General features: G+C 44.6%; 1 protein-coding gene across 3 annotated transcripts in view; it reads right to left on the reverse strand.

The window, feature by feature from the left end:
* The window catches only part of znf827 (zinc finger protein 827), a 75,008-nt gene that overhangs the window by 41,072 nt on the left and 15,183 nt on the right, over positions 1-18,753 (reverse strand). For all 3 annotated transcript variants that reach the window (XR_007941049.1, XM_022194395.2, XM_051946016.1), the window contains exons 2-4: positions 10,402-11,679; positions 7,944-8,116; positions 7,182-7,665 (exon numbers count right to left, since the gene is read on the reverse strand). Coding sequence is in view for 2 of the 3 variants with exons in the window: in XM_022194395.2 (XP_022050087.2) it covers positions 7,182-7,665; positions 7,944-8,116; positions 10,402-11,679 (1,935 nt within the window). In the remaining variant the exon portion in view is untranslated. The remainder of the gene's footprint in view (positions 1-7,181; positions 7,666-7,943; positions 8,117-10,401; positions 11,680-18,753) is intronic.

The following is an 18,753-nucleotide window of genomic DNA, read 5'->3' on the forward strand; positions in this document are numbered from 1 at the left end:
GTCGGGTTTCCTCATCTCTTCTTGCTTTTGACATCGCCTGAATCCCCTTCAGACATAAGGACATGAAATAATTCTAGCAGATCTGTAGAGCGCGATAGCAATCAGCTGAGGCCTTATCTGCCATCTCTTCAGTGTGCAGCCTAGGTTAGGGAGTGAACTGTCACATGGATCCCTCTGCTCTAAAGTCATCTTCAAGAGAAACTGGGCCACATCTAATCCGCCTTAGATGAATAATTAATAATTAGACATGGAGCAACTTCCGATAGCCGCCAAGAAAAGAACAGCAGGGCAAGCGCCTCTCTTTGTGTCTCTCTGCACATTCCACTACTCTCTATGCTAAAGCGAAGGTGTACACAGGCTATAGCTTACAGGACTATTGAAATATAAAATGGCTATAAAACACTGAGTGCAGCTTGAGAAATATGACCCAAAATATGTTACATTTGTCTTTGGACAGTCACTTGATATCCGTTTCATTCAGGGAGGGTTAAAGGATACCATTGTCCGCTACTGTAAACTGATTACCAGCAGGTCTACCATGCCATTTTTCAGAGCTAATTTTAGTACAGAGTTTTTCATTGAGTGGACTGGCTTGCGGAGGAAAATTAAAGTTGAAACAGTTTCATTAATAATTTAAAGTTGTGATGTTTGAGCTACATTCAAGGTTAATTGCAAAATGTATTTTCTCACAATATGTCACAATATTCCAAGAATACACATTTTTCTTTTGACTCATCAAAACATTTTGCCACTTATTTTTCAGACTTAATAGGACTAACTGAGTGATTGAAAAATCATCAGCTAGGATTTTATCTTTAGGGACTAGTCGTAGAGGTTCATGAAAGTCTCAGCTAATGTAAGGCAGTGCTACTTTGATCTGGTTTTTAAAACTGTAAATATTACCAACATGAATGCTACAGTATCAGCAACTGCGTGACGCATTTAAATGTGAGTGAAGAGGCAGAACCTCGTTGCTATGGCGAAGTTTAAAAGGCTGGCCCTCCCATATAATAATGATAACCCAATGTAGCAGAGCTTGTTTACTGGATTTCTACATTTATCTTTGTTAATTACACAAAACAAACAAGGCTCAGAGTTATTTCAACCCACAACACAAATCATTTGTAGTATGATGTCATAAAAAAAACAATGGTCATGCAATGTGAGACAATCTAATTGCAATAACAGTTGAGGAACTGCCCAGGAGTCGTGTTCATATTAAAGTTCACCTCTATAATTACCAATAAGTGCCAACGTTGAGGGTGGCATCATGCGCACATGTACTGACACAATTTTTGACACTTGTACAGCTTGAAACCTGCACACCCAAGCATGTACTCTCAATCTGTCTCTCTCTCTCACACACACACACACACACACACACAGGGCATGGATATAAGAGAGGCCATCACTCTTGGGCAGACTGCTGTCCAGTCTCCTCTGGCCCCAGCAGAGATCTGCTCTGCTCCTCACCCCACCGTCTCACCTAACATCTCTGACAGCCACAGGCCTGCCGCCCCCTGCCCGCATCATCAATCTGTGCCGGCTCCGGCCCCTCTGATTAATGATGATCTATGCCGGAGGGATAGAGGGCTCAGGGACGGGGGACACGGGGCAAGAAAAGGGGACAGGTGCTGGTGTTCTGACCACCCATGTGATGCCATGATGCCACAGTGCCACACCATGGCGGGCTGGGGCTGCGGTTCAAGAGGGCGAGAAGGGAAGAGGGGGAAAGGACAGGAGGGGCGAGGGGGGAGTGCAGTGACCTTCAAGTTCAGGGGCAGTGGCGCGGGGTCGCACACGGCACCAGCTGGAAATGTCACACTGTCAGATGTCAGCGGGCAGGCTAAGTATAACCTGGTCAGCACCTGGAAGGACGTCCTCTAATTAGAAGCGTGTTGGGCCATGTCGGATCAGACAGGGACAGCACACTTGGTCACCGCCTTGCAAACACACATAAAAATACACCGTCACATTTAACCATGCATGCACACACATATCCGTGTTGTCAGAGAAATCTTTAATTTGTGCTGCAACGTGCAACTGTACGCCTGCTGCGTCACACTGCATTCAAACCCTACATGTCCTCATAAGCCTACTGACTAATACACACTCAACATAATCTTAGATTCTCAAATTCTTCTCCTCTGTGGCCTCATGAGAACAAAAACAACTCCAGGACGTGCACTCACACACAAAGTCACACCACTCCAGTGACCTTTTGGATTGTCGCTATAAATAGAGTGTATTTCCACTCAGAATCTATGTTACAGAGCCCAATGAATTATTTAGTAGCCCAATCCAATGGGCAAGTATTTCATTCCTCCATGCTGATGGCTCAAGAACAAAAAGACGGAGAACAGTACCAACAGGAGCAGTTCAGCCAACAACACCAAGCTTACACTTTAGCCTTTTGTCTGTCAAAGTTTCACAATCACAACAGCATCACGAGCATCCGGTCTCTGGCAGATCATTTTGTGAAGTGAACACAGATCGGCAGAGGAGACGGGCATCTCCGGGTGACTGGGCTTCGCTTTTGTGAGCTTCCTGCCTGTGTGACTATGCACCAAGGCCAGTGTCAGCTCCCTGTGCATGATACTGTAAGGCTGGTTTTAACTCGGGTTTGACGATGCTATCAGTTTGTCTCCATGTTATCACACCCCTCTGACACCTGCCACCAACGCTACCTCCATTGCCATTCTCTTGCCTGTTTCTCTCCCCCCCTCGCCGCGCTTTTCTCTTGCGCCTCATCCGTCTCACTGCCAGGCGCTTGTCCACTCCACCTCACCTCTCGCTCCGTGGCCAGGGCTGCCGTCAAATAACTTCATTAGCTTTCCACCTCTGTCACGCCGGCCTGCTCCCCCTCTGACAATTGGCTGCTGTTTTCTCCCGGACAAAAAAAAAAAAAAAAAAGCACAGGACTACGTGGGGCAGGTTGAGAACCCAACAATAGCTGACAGTGTGCTAGACACCGGACAGTGATACTGATGGCTGCAGTGGGGATGTATGGACCAGAGGTCACACACAAAAGGCCTGCCTGTATCTGCTCATGCAGAGCTGGAAAGCAAAAGACACATCAGATTAAATCTAGATGTTCACATCGAGACAAAACTAAGGACATTTTAAAATCAGAAACATTCTGAGTCAAACACGGCCCTCACAGTATTTTTACTCTTGAACATACATCAGGTGAACACAAACATTATATCTATAGCTATGATAAAGACATAAAAATGATGGAAAAAAATCTACATTCACATGAAGCACTCCGGGTTTTCCCTCTACGGCGTTAAAATTCTACCTCTGCATCATATTACTGGAGCAAAGCACTGCATGCAAGATACTCTCCGAGGAAAAAGATAAATAAGACAACTGCAGAAGCATCATGACAGATGCAACACCTCCCACAACCCCCTGCATGCCAATTATTCACACCCAGCCAGGGTCAAGCTCGTTGTGCCTGTGTCACCGCAGCGGGGGGTTGGGGTGGTGTTCGGAGGGTGTGCAGTGCCCACTGTCATTATTAACTCAGGGTCCACTGGGCACGGGGTAGGGGCTGTGCATTTCAAAGTGCCTCGGTGGCTTTCATCTCTGAATCAAAATGTGGATCACACTGGATAGCTAACGGTTGTGTCAGCGTGCAAGGATAAAAATCAAAGGGTATCAGCGTAACACTCAATGGAAAGCAGAGCAGCCCAAAAAATGATATGCTTATTATGTCAGAGGTCAGGAAGAGTTCACTGGCTTTTTATGCCTGGGGAACTCGATGCAACTCCCTCTTTGCCTCTTACTCCCTCTCCCTCACTTGCTGTCACTTTATCTGTCTCTTGTTTTTTTTTTTTTTTTTTTTTATCTTTCCCTCTGCAGCTTTTTATACGTTTCCCCCTCTCATAGGCCTAGTGGGATTGAGGCACTGAGACAGCAGTGTAAAAGCAGGAGGGATGAGCTGCTCGTGTACACACTCAATCTGGGTTGGCAGGGAGGTCAAAAGAAATGGAGTCTAGAGGTCCCAGGAGGAACTTCCTCACCTCTCCCTCCCTGGCTGCTCCGTGGCATGGGTAAGTCTCACAAAGATCTGAGTCCACTCCCTCTCAGTTTCATAACCTTCTTTCTTAAATTCCACCCCTCAACAAAGAGAGAACTTTGTGATCAAAGAAGCAGTATTCATTAAAACCCATCATCATGCATTCAAGTTCAACATCCTCTCGTCCTGTCTTTTTATATCCTCCCTCACTCTCCTTGAATGATGCCCTGACTAAGATGTCCGCCACTTGACACTGGACTGACATTGCAAGGAGCCATCTTGGCTCCTCCGGGAGTTGCCTGGGCTTGATTGCGCAGTCTGGGAGTGAAGTGCAACTGGCACCCAGGGGGCATCCATGTGGAGCCGGGGCGTGCAGGATCGAGGGGGAGTTAACTAAGCCGGCCCAGTCCCCGTGCATCCTGGCGGGGTCACAGGATGGCGCTGAGGGCGCTAATCATTTCAAATTATGAATTCCTTTTTAATTATGAATTATGCATAAATTTTTAATTAATCTAATGTTCCCAGGGTTTTTTCCTCCCATCCTCGCTCAAGATCTCAATCTAATTACACAGCATTAAGTGGAAGAGTGGCAGTCGTAGCCTCGACCCTGGCGCTCAACCTCGGTCAACCTTTTTCCATCAATCTTGCCATTGTCTCCAAGCTCATCCTTTGATATTCTGCAACATGGTGAAATGCATCTAAACATGGCCTGGGCCTTGTACACCTGAGGACAGCAGGTTTGTCAAGTTTGTATAGTTTGCTGAAAAAACTTTCAGTAACATTAAGTTATAAAGCTTCAAACTGCAACTTTATCAATAGTGGAAAATATTGTACTATGTGACCACTGTGTGTAAAATGTACTCTTATGAAGGCTTCTCTATTCTCAAACAATCCTTAAGTACATTTATGTATTGTTGCAGCTTCACTCAGCAACCCTGGAATAAATTCATCACCATGTTGTCGGTCATAATACCTACACAAACAAAGAATACTGCAAGCAGGAGGAAGATGCCTAGAGGTTACACTGCTTTGACTCCCCTGACAACTGACAAGATGTGGGTGAGGAAAATTAATCCTTCATTGACTGCTTTCGAGGTGCCCTTGAGCAAATCATTTAGTCCCCAACTGCTTTAGTGAAGCTAATCAGTGGCCAGCAGCAGAGGACTGAAAATGTACTACTGGGCAGCTATTAAGTGTCATTTTTAAACAGTGGGCATTCTTGGCTGGATAAATAATGTTAAAAAAAATGGTGAAAGAATGTGATATCATTTGGGTATTGTAATGACTCCTTTTAAGTAAATAAAATAGATTTAAAAAATGAAAGATTATACTGCATGTGCTCTGATGCAGGGGCTACACATTGGTACGTAAATAGATTTTTATGTGCATATTCCACTCTGCTGCAGCCAATTGTGTGCACAGAGGTGCATGTGGGAGATTGCTCTTCAGCTGAAAAAAATACTTAAAAAATAAAATATTAATCAGACCTGTTGTCCACTTGACAGAGAGAAAAAGCTCCCTGTCGGACTAACTTTAGGTGTCTCATCCCCTCATGTTATGCTTGGAATCCACTTATTATCCTAATATTGTATCTTCCCTCTTGCTTGTTCCAACACATCTTTGTTGTACATAAGAAACAGCATGATACCAGTGAACAAGTCAGATGTGCGCGGCCCAACAGTCTCCAACATTTGTGCATGAACTGAGCATCAACCACTGAGATGTGTCATCTTCTGAATATATATTTTGAGAGTCAGATCTCTCCTTCCTGTGTTCTTCCCAGTGCTGCATCAGCTGAGCAGGTTTTATGGTGATCTCATTCATATTCAAGCTTTAACAGGAACATACAGCGTACATTAAGTATCCAGGCAAGATGATGATGATGTGCTAAAACTTGGAATAGAAACACCTTTCTTTATGTAGATGAGCAAAGTGTCTGTGCTCAAAATGCTACATATATATATAAAACAAACTCCTAACCAGTGTGCAGGCATGTGGTATTTTCAAGACAAGACAAATTTGTGCAAATGCTAAAAGTCCATGACCTACTTTGTTTATCATGCTCATGGGAAAGACACTGAAAGCAAGGCTGTGAACAAACCTGTGTGCAGCTAAAAGCATGCATGATATCCCTAAAATGCACAGTAATAGTTAACCAGCTACCCCTGCAAGACCCAACCAGTGCGATTAAGTGTGTGTTGTGTAAACGATTTCTATTCATTACACCGTTTAAAGACTAACACCGGTGGGAATTTACATTGTTACCCCGCGCTAATGCCCGTAAAACATCATAATGCATTAATGTATGTGCGACTGTAAGGCTAAAACTGTCTATTCACTGCACGTTTGAACTAACTCCCAGACATTTTGGGTTCCCATTGTTTTAAAATCCATTAAAAGCAGTTCAGAGATATACTGCGGCCTTGACCTGAAGCGATAAACATAAAAAGTGTTTACACTTCTTACGAATGTTATTTCTGGTGACGGCGGAGAATCAAAACAAAACTTAAGGCGAAGAGGAGACAACATCTAGCTGGAGATCAGCACGGATGTCTTCATATTCAGCTCCCGAAGAACTGAAATACTTGTGATGAAAGTGCAACTGCAATGACTAGAGTTACAAAGTCAAGTTGAGAAAACGGCACAATAAACAAAACAATTATGAATTACAGGAGTCACGCCACTCGAGCGTCTGTAAGCTGTTTTTCCATGTATTTTCAAAAACCACATTACCTGACGCAATCTGTCTTGCATTTGGAATGAAGTAACTGAACGTAGTGCTGTCCATATTTAAAACTTTACATTCTATAGGCTCTTACAGGCTTCTGCCATTATACAGGTTCCCAAGATGGTCTGCACCGACTGAATTAGAGCCAGCAGTGATCATTCAATCAATCAGTTTACTGAAAGAAAATAAATAGTAAAAAAGTTTTATAGTATATTAATTGTTGGAGTAATCTTTAAAAGCAAAAAGTTCTAACTTTTCAAATTTGACTATATGATGTTTTCTTGATATTGTATGATAGCAAACTTAGTATGTTCAGATTTTTGACTGCTGAATGTCATAATGAGCAAAATTAATGAGGCAGGATTTGATATTTCTTGACATTTTCATACAGTTTTGATAAAAAGATAAAAGAAACGAAATGATGCAAACCTGAAAGCTTCATAAGCAAGTCAGTGGCTGTTTTGGTAGTGATGTCAGGGCTGAAGAGCGAGGCCGTGGTTGGACCACTAGGACTGGATCTGACCCCAACTCCAGGTAGATCCAGGGAGTTGGCACTGCTGCTGGGACGGTCCCTGCAGATGCTAAAGGGTGAGAGCACGGACAGGTCTCTTTCCTGTGGCTCCTCCTTGATGTGGACATGATTGGAGGAAGCCTCGACCGGAGGCGACGTCTGCTGCTGAGTGTCGGAGTGCAGCGGGGACACCTCTGTCCCCCTCAGGTCTGTGGAACCACTGTCACCCATCAGGGAGCCCTCGCCCTCTGTGTCGGTGGTGAGCTCCTCTTTCACCTTGACGTCTGTGCGGGGGAAGTGCTGGTGGCAGCGCATGTGAAGCTTCAAGCTGAAGTGACGGGAGGAGGTAAAGGGACAGAGTTCGCACTGAAATGTCTCACCCCGGTCCTGGTGCTGATGTACCTGTAAAAGGAGGACAGGTTTAAGTGTCAAATCACTGCAGGACACCAAGAGGACAGCAAGGGCTATTTGCTTCCTTCCAGTAATGTTTATCTTGAGGGTACAACAAACACGCCACAGAGTTAAATCCTACAGAGGGTATGTCAGCAGAGTACCTAAAGCATGCACCTCATTTAATTTTAACAATTATTTTCCAAGCGCAATAATAAGCACTGATTAGAAGAGACATGGGTGGGGTGACGAGGGGTAACAAGATGAAAAAAAAATCCATATTATCTAACCTTCATGTGGGACTTGAGATTGTCTTTTCGAGCACAGCGGAAAGGACACAGCGGACACTGATGGCTTTTCAAGCCCGTGTGGATGACCATGTGTCTCTTCCAGTAGCTCTTGCGTTTGATGACCAGTCCACACACAGGACACTGGAATGGTTTGCCACCATCCTCAGGGGAGCCTTGAGGGAACCAAAAGACTGTTAGCATTTACAAGAAACACCCAACGGCTGTCAGAATTGAGGTTTGAGTCTTTGGTGCACGAAAAAGCGTGCCGTTTTACTAAAATGCACCTTTGTTATTGTAAAGAAATGCAAAATCATCTCTTAAATAAGCGAGTAACTCAGAATATGCGCAGATCAGAGACAATGTCTGCACACCTAATGATGAAAACCATCAAGGGAAATGCCAGCTGGAAGCAATGGAACAATGAAAGTAAAAACTCAGGCATGTTTTAGTATCTCGATTATTGTTGTTGGCTTCATATCCGGCATCCATTACTGTTTAATTGGTCTTATTAGAAAGAGGCATGATTGCATTACAAATTCTACAAGGGCCTGTCAGGATGGCTTCATAAGTATTCTAGTGCCGTTCCTTGAAAAACATCTGGTAATCAGTGTTTGGTGAAATTACTGTGCTCAGCCATTCATTGACCTGAGGTGTAAAACCTCGAGACTGCCTATTTGCAACAATAAACCGCCATCTGCGGCCCAACCTCTCCAAGCACAGCAGAGATCACAATGCAAAAATGACTTCTGCTTACTCTAAGTTGAGGCGAATGAAGCAGAAATAAACAGGAGGGAAGAAAATGTGTGTGAGTTTGTTGTCTCAGTCTGAAAATGTCTTATTTCCTACGAAATCACAATCGTGTATCAGAAAAAGAGAGAACAAGCTTCCCTCAAACCTGCAGAGTGCAGAACATGCCCGTGTGATGCAGTTTTATAGGGGAACCGGCAAAGGACGACAATAAAACAAGACATGACAGTCAATAATCAAGGTCACATTTTTCAGTCTGGCGACCAAACAACTACCTGCATTTTTACAGTGCTGCTCGACCTTGACGGCACGACGGGTTAGAGCAGACCCCCTTTTTAGCATGCAGATCACAGAATATTACATCGACTGCCTCATCTGTCTGAAGTCAATTTGATCCAGCCATTTTAGATTTGGCGGGGTTGCGACACAATCCCTCAAAAGTGCCCATCCATCTCCCGGAAAACATTCTGTTCTCCCTTAAGGCTACTTAGTTAGAGCCTGCACTTTGAAGCTTTCTCTCTCCCTATCCAAGAGTGAGATCTTTGTGTGCACCCTTGTTTGGTGTACATGTCTACAGTACACTCTTACAGACTCTACTGCATGGCCATTTGTGAGTAACAGAGAGAGAGAGTACAAGAGGGGAAAAGGAACAGAGAAAGAGAGAGAGCGAGTATGTGCACGCATCTGTATCCAGTCAGTGGAAAGTATGATGTGTTTGGCCTTAAGTCTGCTGTGCTGATCAGTGCAGAGGGCTCTGGTTAGTGGGGGCTGAAGCCAGGAGGAGGCTGCCGAGATGGATATGGACTCCAGGGCTCCCTGCTGTGTCGAGCACACACTGACGGCCCCCTTTTGGCAGCACGCACATCCGAGCACAAACGAGCTGGTCTGGGAAGGCAGTGAGGTCTCAGTCGGAACCCCCCGTCGAGCCCACAGACCATTTCCCAGACTAGAAGGCCAGCCAGGGCTGTTTTCTCTCGGCTATGCTCTCTGCTCGGCTGACAGTTAAGCTGAGGCTACACTACTTGCTACTTCAGCGCCAGTGAGGTGAGAACAAAACCATTACAAAACTAGGGAAAACATGTCATGGAAGTTCAGAGTTGTGCTTTTCTGATGGTGTTTTGGTGACAAGTAAACCTACCACTGCTAGTGTCCCACACAATGACAACAGAGATCTCCATATCTGTTTGGAGTTGTAGTTACATAGCAAAACACTATTCAACAGTAATAATTTGCATTTCATAGTCTTGGATCTTTGGTAAATGCCAAATGGGGAAAAGTATAATAATTATAAAAATATTTTTCTTGACTATCAGCTAAATTTGTATGAATGCTTTTCAAAAGAAAAAGGCATAGTGAAGGAGGAGGAAAACTTTCTGTAAAAGTAGTGCTGCTGAAATGATCTTTCACATTTGCTGTTATTCTCTACACAACCCTACAGTCACTTGACTTAATTGTAGCAACATTGTTTGGGCTTGATTTGACTGATTGTGTGATTAACACAAAGCAACAATTAAATGTGTTTAAGTGATTTGCAACTGTGTCTTCCTTGAAGAACGAATACTTTCGAACCGGAAAAATATCTAAAACTGGAGTACAGCCGAGCCGTCATCTCTACTGGTGTGATCATTATATTGATGAATGTATTAAAATTCCAACAATGTTTAAGTGATTCTAAAATGTGTATTCTGACTGTATTTTACATTTAGATTACCTGCTTGGTTGTTGGGTTTGCCTCTGCCCTTTGGAGTAGAGGGCAGCAGCAACTCTAGGCTCTGGGTGGGTGTAGAGGGCGTGGGCGCCTTCTGGTTCTTGTCCAGCAGGGGCTTCACATCCTCTTGGAGGACCCCAGCAGTTGCCAAGGGAGAACCGTCCTTCTTCTCTGCCAGCAGGTTTCCTGCTGCCCTGGCAGCCACCTCTTTGAGCAAGGCAGCAGAGGAGGTCATTGACACGAGTGAGAGAAAGGAACTTGCTGAGGATTGGTGGTCCGTAGCAGCACTGGTCGTTGACGAGGCTTGGCTCCGCTCGCTCACTTTCTTGGAAAGTGCAGCAAGGGTGGAGCTAGCTGACTGCGGGCTAAACGGAGAGTTGAAGGCATCAAAGCGCACCACATCATCTCCTCGACCACCCCCTCCCAGGGTGGGCACTGCAGACGAGGCAGAGGTGGAGGAGGAGGAAGATGTTGTTGAAGAGGAGGCCACGGCATTTTTGTCTTGAAGAACAGCATTTGCTGCTGCTTTTAACTTCTGGATTGCAGAGTCCGGGGACAGGCTGGAGCCGCAGGGTGTGGAACAGCTGGCCGGTGGCCACTTATCTGCAACACCTGCCCATACAAAACCACTGCCATTGCTAGGGGTGACAGAGTTAAAGGGGTCGAGGGGCTCTTGCTTAATGTTGGTGACTGAGGGTGCCAAGGAGGCTGGTGAGGCTGAGCCACTGTTATTGTTGTTATTGGCCAGTTTTCGGGCAAGAGCACTTAACTGCTGGGCATGATGGGAAGATGGGGACAGGGTCAAAGGTGGCGCTAGAGCTATTGGAGGAGACTCCCCCCCAGCACCTCCTCTGGATGACCGACCCAGGAGCTCCCCAGTGTCAAGTTTCAGTGACCCCGCCTCGAGGAGGCGCCGCAGGTTGCTGCTGAGCGGTTTTCCCAGCGCTCGAGATGCCGCCTCACCATACAGCGATGACACCACGGAGGAGAGTGTGTCCTGGGCCGAGAATGCACCTCCATCCAGTCCAAGAAGTTCCAAAGAGGCACGATGGACGGGTGTGGGGCAACCCAGTGAGCTCTCTCCTCCACAGGTATCGTGTTCCCCGGACCCAGCGCTGGCTCCAGGTCGTTCATCAGGAGAGGAGCCCCTGGGCAGGAGGAGCTCATCCTGGGTGTCTCCAAAAGACGACGACTCTGAGCGTGTGTCAGAGGCATTCCCAAACCAGCCTTCCTCCTCCACAGCACCGCCATCAGGCCCTCCGTCCTCATTGCTGTCCACATCTGAAAAAGAGGAGCGAATCAGACAATTTAGTCAGCAGCAGCAGTAATAAATGCATTGCAAGTGCTGTGACAAAGTTATCACCATGTTGCTCTAATGAACAGACTAGACATTATTTTTCTGCCAAACACTTTGAAAATTACAACCTGCTTTTATGTGTATGTTAATGACGTTGGCAAGCAAATATCAATCTGTACAATGTGAAGCCTAACTGGGAGAACAAATTTTCAGATCCAACAAAACAAGCCCAAATCAAATGGCATTTTAAAGTGGCCAAAATACATCATAGTGCTCAGCAAGGAGACCACTAAAATGACTTCCAGCCCAAATTCAACCTTTTTCTTATATAATGGCAGCTTTTCACAAGGCACATCCAAGATGTTTGAGTAATTTAGATTTTCTGTCCTTTTTTTTAACCATATTTTTCCCACCCTTGGTCTGGAAGAGCCTAGTAAAGGGGTTACCATGACAACGGGTCCTTCTGGGAGGCTAGACAGCAAAGATTAGGGTAATGGAGGTTACAGAACTAGATTAATATTCATGAGCCTGCAGATACCACCAGGGAGCCAATAAGGATAGGGTTAAGGTCACCAAGGGTCATTAATATACACTTCATGTATCAATATTCATAAGCAAAACATTACAGCTTGCCAGACAAGGGCGAACAAAGAAAAGTGAATATTCCTGATACATATTAACAAACCTCCATGAGAATATGTCAAAAGCACCAAGTCTGGGTGAAACAAAATGTCAAAACTGACATCTCTTCTTTGGGCTACTGTACACTATCTTGCAAAACATCTGATAGAAAAAAACCAACTTGAGATTTATGAGAAAAGCGGGTACTCGTACGGCTGCAAAATTGTGAGGCAATGAAAGAATTGCTTAACATTTCTCACACACCAACATACATACATCCTCACACAACAAAAAGCCGTCTTCACCCTCACGACCCGAACAGAGGCCTGGTGGGGCTGCGCTCTGTTTACAGGCAAAGGCAAAATGGTTGCCAGGCAACTCAGCCCAGCAACCTGTTGGGATCATTAGAGTTGGCTGACATCTGGCCAGCGTGGCTCACTACGGTCTGCAAAGGTGACCACAATCACAACCCACAATGACCACTACTCTCATGCTGCAACAGATATCAAACAAGGCTTCCACACTTTCAGATATCTTCTCATCTCTGTTACAATAACACACAACGAAACACTAACAGAGAAAAAGTGGCCAGAAAACAACTCAACAGGTTATGTTAGAAAATTAGCCTCACTCATACACCTATGTCTAGTAGACGCCTAGACGGACAATGCAGGCTGCATGTTTAGAGACCCATGGGCATACAGAATATGTATGACCCTTCTCAATTCCTAAGACTGCTATAAAGGTGAATGAAAACACCAAAATGCACTGATTGTGAACCCAATTTACCATGCTCCTTGAAGCCATTTTACCACCTGAGCAGGGTTAACAGGAATAAAGAGAGCGAACGGGAGAGAGAGCCAGTGAGTCATGCAGGGCAGGGCTTGACCCATTTCCATGTGACATGCGAAAAGCAGCAAGAGCCACTAATGGCCGTAATGTGGTTAGAGGGAAATCGCTAGATTGCTGACCCAAGGTCCCAGCTTTGAGGCTGAACTCTCTTGCTTCCTAGGTTCACTCTTAAACCTCAGGGTTAGGTGCAGCAGAACACAACACTATGCCACTAGGTTTCTGGTTGATTGCTACAGTCCACTGATGCACTCCAGTGCCTTGGCTTTGTGTGTCACAGGCGAACCACCCCCGTCGGCAGAATGACATTTCCCAAGGTCATGCTCCCCGGCCTGAGCTCTAAGGAGGCTTCACTGGAGCTCTGTACTTGTGGCTGTTGCTGTATACCCACCATACACATGCAGACAAACATATGAACGTGCTTACACATATTTGAACTACAAACACACAGTTAAGAATGTGATTTAATGCTGAAGTCCTCCCCCTGCTGCATTTTTTTCTGACACACATTCAACCGCTTTGCCTCTGGAGCATTGGCTGGCTTGGTGACAGTAACTGCAACCCCCCCCCCCCAGTGATGGAGACATGGAGATACGGGCCGAGGCGGCAAGCGTCTGCCACTGAAAGGGAACCATTTAGTGGTGTAATGGCGGGGATGACTTGCATGTTGAGACAAACAGCTGCGGGGTGCTCAGCAGTCTGGATCTGTTATCACTCACACACGGATGATTCACTGGTGCAGTGGTGGGGGATTTTCTCTCTGGGCCACAGAGATGTATAGCGCCACCACATTATGGACAAAGACAGACCTATATCACATCAACGCCCGGGCTCAGGCTACATAAAGGGAAGGCCAAAAGGCTTCAAGCCTGGCCAGAATAAACTGCCTTGAGCTTGACCAGAGATGCACATAAAATATTTTGATGGAGGTCCTCTGTAGCTTACAGTGTTTGGAAATCTGCGGCGTTAACTTGTCACAAAAAGAGAAACAGGGAGCTCACAGCCTGTAACAACATCTAAAAACAGTTGGACATTTCAGGTAGCAGAGTTGTTCATTGTTTCACCATGCGGTGCTGTCAACAATCTCCATTTGTGAACTTGGCAGGATTATATTGGCTGTTACTTTTCTAGGTCAGAGGGGGTGCACATATGTGTGTGTGCATGCGTGCACAAACATACAAGTTCAGTGCAAGACTGTCCGATTAGACCTAACCTTGTCACACAGAATGATCGCTAGTAAGGGAGAGGGCGTGAGTTAAGAGATGGGAGAGGAGAGCAAGGGGCTACAGTAAAGGTAGGTTAAGAGGTCACCCACCACATGACTTGTGTGAGGCTGCTGACTAACATATTCCCTCTTTCTCACACACACACACACACACATATACACAAAGCTACTCTGTTGGTTAGCCAGGCATGTAAATTGGCCTCACTGACCCCAGGCCTGAACAGGGTAGAGGGGGGGAGAGGAGAGGGGAAGGCAAAGGAAGGGACAGATAGAGGGATGGTTAAGGGAGGGGTTGATTTGGCTGGGCAGGCAAGAAGAGGAGGCCATTAGCCGATTAAGGTTGGAAGGGGGTGCATCAATACTGCGCCGATGTCAAAAGGAGAGCCATGCCCATGAGCTAATATAAGAATGAGAGAGAGGGAACAAGAGATGGAGGGAGAGGCAGCGCGGGTCAGGGAATCACTGAAATCGCAAAGATTGCTGACCGCAAAGCCCTACAAAGTGAAGACACATGAAAGACGGCCACAACATACTGACAATAAAGCAATCGCATTTACATCACCACAAATGATTAGCCTCTCCTTGCTGCTAAGGCTGGGAGGTTGACGGCGGTACGTGTGTGTCTTTTCGGATGGGTTAAGGAGGTAGGGCAGGGGGTGAGGACGCAGGAAGGAAGGCAGTGCGTATGGATGTGGTGACGAAGGAGCCGTGGTGGTAATTAAGGGTCCGGCTGGGCTCTGGCGGGGGCTGCCTCGGCCGCGGGCTATGCTAATGAGCACGCCCGGCGGTCAGAGCTGCCTTATTAGCGCTTGCTGGACAATATGCTGGGAGAGATGCACTAGTGGCAGGCTCACGTCTCTGCAAATGACTAACAGTACTCCCAAGGAGGAAGGTAATTCCATTAATTGGGACACACTGGATCAGGATCACCTCCCTTTCTTTTTTTTTTCCTCCATAATCTCTCACTCGCTTGATCTCTTTCACACCCACATGGTCTTTCTCTCTTTTTTTTTTTTAACCTTATGCTTATCTCCATTCATCCCATTCCTTTTTTCTCCTATCTCCATAACTGGGAATGCAAATTTTAGCCCCCACTCCGACACACCCATCCCCGTGAAATTATGTCATCAATCTGTTAAATGCTGTTGTTTCTTCGCAGGAGCAACGTGATTATCGCTCCAGAGTTTATTCATCATGTTATTTCCATTAGGAAGTTGATGAAACATGACAACCAACAAGAAAATGGATGGGCAAGATATGTGATTGCAGACACAAAATGTCACACAACACAGAAGACAACTTACTTACTTTTGTTGAAGTTAGTGACAGTGAGATGGCCTGTCCCTTTTATTGGAATGTGACACCACTCCTGTTAATTACACCATTTATAACACGCACCCATTAGATAAACTGTACTGTTAAAGCAGCGCCAACATATACAGAGTATATGTAGCCAGTTATATAGTGGTACTCAGAGCCTTTACTTTCTTTTAACTTCAAAAACTGGAACCTATTTTTCTTCCATGCACGAGTAACTCAAACCTTTAAACACACCTATAGCTATTAATTATGTTGACACGATGTCTTGACCCCAGGAAAACAAATCCTCCTGTGTATTGATCACGGATCATGTTAAACATTCAAATATTCTGTTCAAACATCATGAAAACTCAGAATAGACTTCTCCCTTTCTACTCCCTACCGTCTGTGTTCTCCTGTCCAACTGTTAGTCTGTGACAAAGACATAAAGAGCCCATCTTTTAGTTGGAATCTGAGGTGAGACGATACTCTCGGTGAGGACCAGGGTTCAGGCAGCAGGGCTATATATAATGGTGGTTGAGTCGTATTGAAATGTAGTGCAAATTACCATCTGTGTATTTTCGGCCTTGGCCTCCGTGGTTTGTGGGTACTTTGGGCGGCATGCCAGAGGTGAAACAGGAAGGAGAAGTGTTCTTGGAAGAGAATGAGACAACTGAGAGCCTGAGACCTCTGAAATTCCTCAATGCAGATGAAGTGCACTTTACCCCCTGGTTTATTTTTCCCTTCCATTTTTAGCATGTCATGTTAAAAAAAATACTTGCTCATAACCTCAGATGTGTCATCAAAGCTATGGGCCTAAACTGCTTGAGGGAGAGAGGTGGTATATCTTTTTGCAGCATAAACTGAAGGATTGCAAACTTTAGCAATATGCGAAATAAACATGTATCCACCACTAAAAATGCAGAAAATGATGTAAGTCAGTATGCCATTCCTATGTTTCTGAACAAGCTTTGGACAGACCATATACATGTGTTTCTATTATAGCAATTCCAAAACACTTTGTATTTGCTGCCTAAAAGCGCCATGAATAAATTCAGTTCAACTGCATTAAGCTGTGCAGTTATTGTGGCACCTGCAGTTATAAGTTAATTGATTATAGTGAGACATTTATTACAATTTTTCACTTCACTTAAGAACACCCTCGTCATTGAGGACATAAAACATCTTCCTAAATGATCAGGATTATCATTTAAGCTCTAAACTGCAGCCCAGGCTTGAAAACTAAACAGCATCACCCAGCTAATGACACTAATTGGCGAGTGAAAACAGGCCAGTATTCGCTATTTGTCACAGTCCCAAAAACAGCATCAGAATATTTGAAACATCTATTGAGACTGTCAAATCTCATCTTTGTCTACCAACCCCCCATTTCAACTGAGTCGACAAACAGCAGTCACTTTCTAATCTTTGTACCATACTGTTGGAGACATTCAAGGTCACGTAAGTGCATTTAATAATTGTGAAGAAATGTGCATAAAAAGAAGAATGACGATGAAAAACCTGCCAGAGTGGCGCATTCATGTGCCATTGTACGCCGTCGATACACGCGGCCCTTCTGATCAGAGATTTGTGGATATGTTGCTGTTTCAAAGAGTAACGTGGCCAAACTACGTGAGCTCTCAAAGCAGGATTTCAGAAAATAAAACTGCTTTTTGCACTTGAAGCAATGCGATTATGTGAGTTCAACTTCTACTCTGAAATTCTGGGGTTTTCAAATGATTTCTTGGATGAAGAAGGGCCAAACTGTTACAAAGAAAATGCTATTAAAATGATACACAGTGCATAACGGAACCATATGGATTAAGTGAGGAAATTAATTCACAGTTACCAATCATTGTTTTGGGAAATTACATCTTTGGACTGTTCTATGTTTTCTTAAACATTCTATTACTCCTCTGATAAACACTCATATATGCTGAGGCAATATTGCATTGACTGGATGGAAGCAATGTCCAGAGCCTGTGCATCCAATGAGAGACGGCTATTAGCTGGGCGCAGGCATTTTAAATGCATTCCCTTCACAGCCTCATCTTATTCTGATGAATAGAGGCTTCGCATTGCTGCACCTTATTAAAAGCTTTTAGCATTATTGTGTGCTGCATGTCTCATCTTTCTCTACTTTAGTTAAATGAGGCCTTTCAAACAGGCTAAATATTTATATATATATTTATTTTTTACATTTTTTTAATTTAACCTTTATTTGAAAAAGGAAAAAACCACTGAAATTAAGAATCTTGCTTACAAGAGCGTCGCGGCCAAGATGGACAGCGGGTCAATTTAACAGGTTACAGATTTACATGCATACAACAATTTAAATCAAACAGGGACAATGTGAGTCAGTTGTAACATGTACACCCACGTAATATAACATCATTTCTTCATGTGCTATCTGAGTGGCAAAGGCAAACATGCTGGACTTCTACAAACAGGGAAACCCAGGTCACTAAAGACAGAAAACAAATTAAATGCAATAGAAACAGCAATGATCTGCACACAGCCAGTGGTCATAAAACACTGATCAAATTTAAAAGGACTTCAACAGATGTTCTCACTGTCTGCGGACAGGTTCGAAGAAGTATTTAATCTTATTGTACGTTTCATTCAGAGACCTCAGTGCCTAAGGTTAAGCAGCATCTGTAGAGGCATCGTTACAGCTTACATCTCCTGGAACATCTTCATTAGACTCTGAAATCTTTCTCAACCTGTTTGTGAAATTGCTTTTAGTTGTGAAGGCGAGTGTTGCTGAGAGAAAAGTGACTGCGGTGGCATACAGAGCCACTCACTCTCTTCTTAACAATACGCTATTCACACACAAATAGCTCACAGCATATAGGAGCATTAATGGCAGCCAAACATGATGTAAATCATTTTTATCAACAGCAGAAAGTGCACAAATATAAACACTTTCTCATCTATTGTATTTAGAAAGGCATTTATTAGTATTTTGGCCCAGATAAGAGTCGTCAGTTTGCTGGTTTGTCAACATGGTGCAGTAGTGATACATGCAAGAGCACTGCACAGTTTAGTTTGGCCTCCAGTAGTG

This window comes from Acanthochromis polyacanthus, chromosome 3 (genome assembly GCF_021347895.1).
Source record: "Acanthochromis polyacanthus isolate Apoly-LR-REF ecotype Palm Island chromosome 3, KAUST_Apoly_ChrSc, whole genome shotgun sequence".
Taxonomy (NCBI): domain Eukaryota; kingdom Metazoa; phylum Chordata; class Actinopteri; family Pomacentridae; genus Acanthochromis; species Acanthochromis polyacanthus.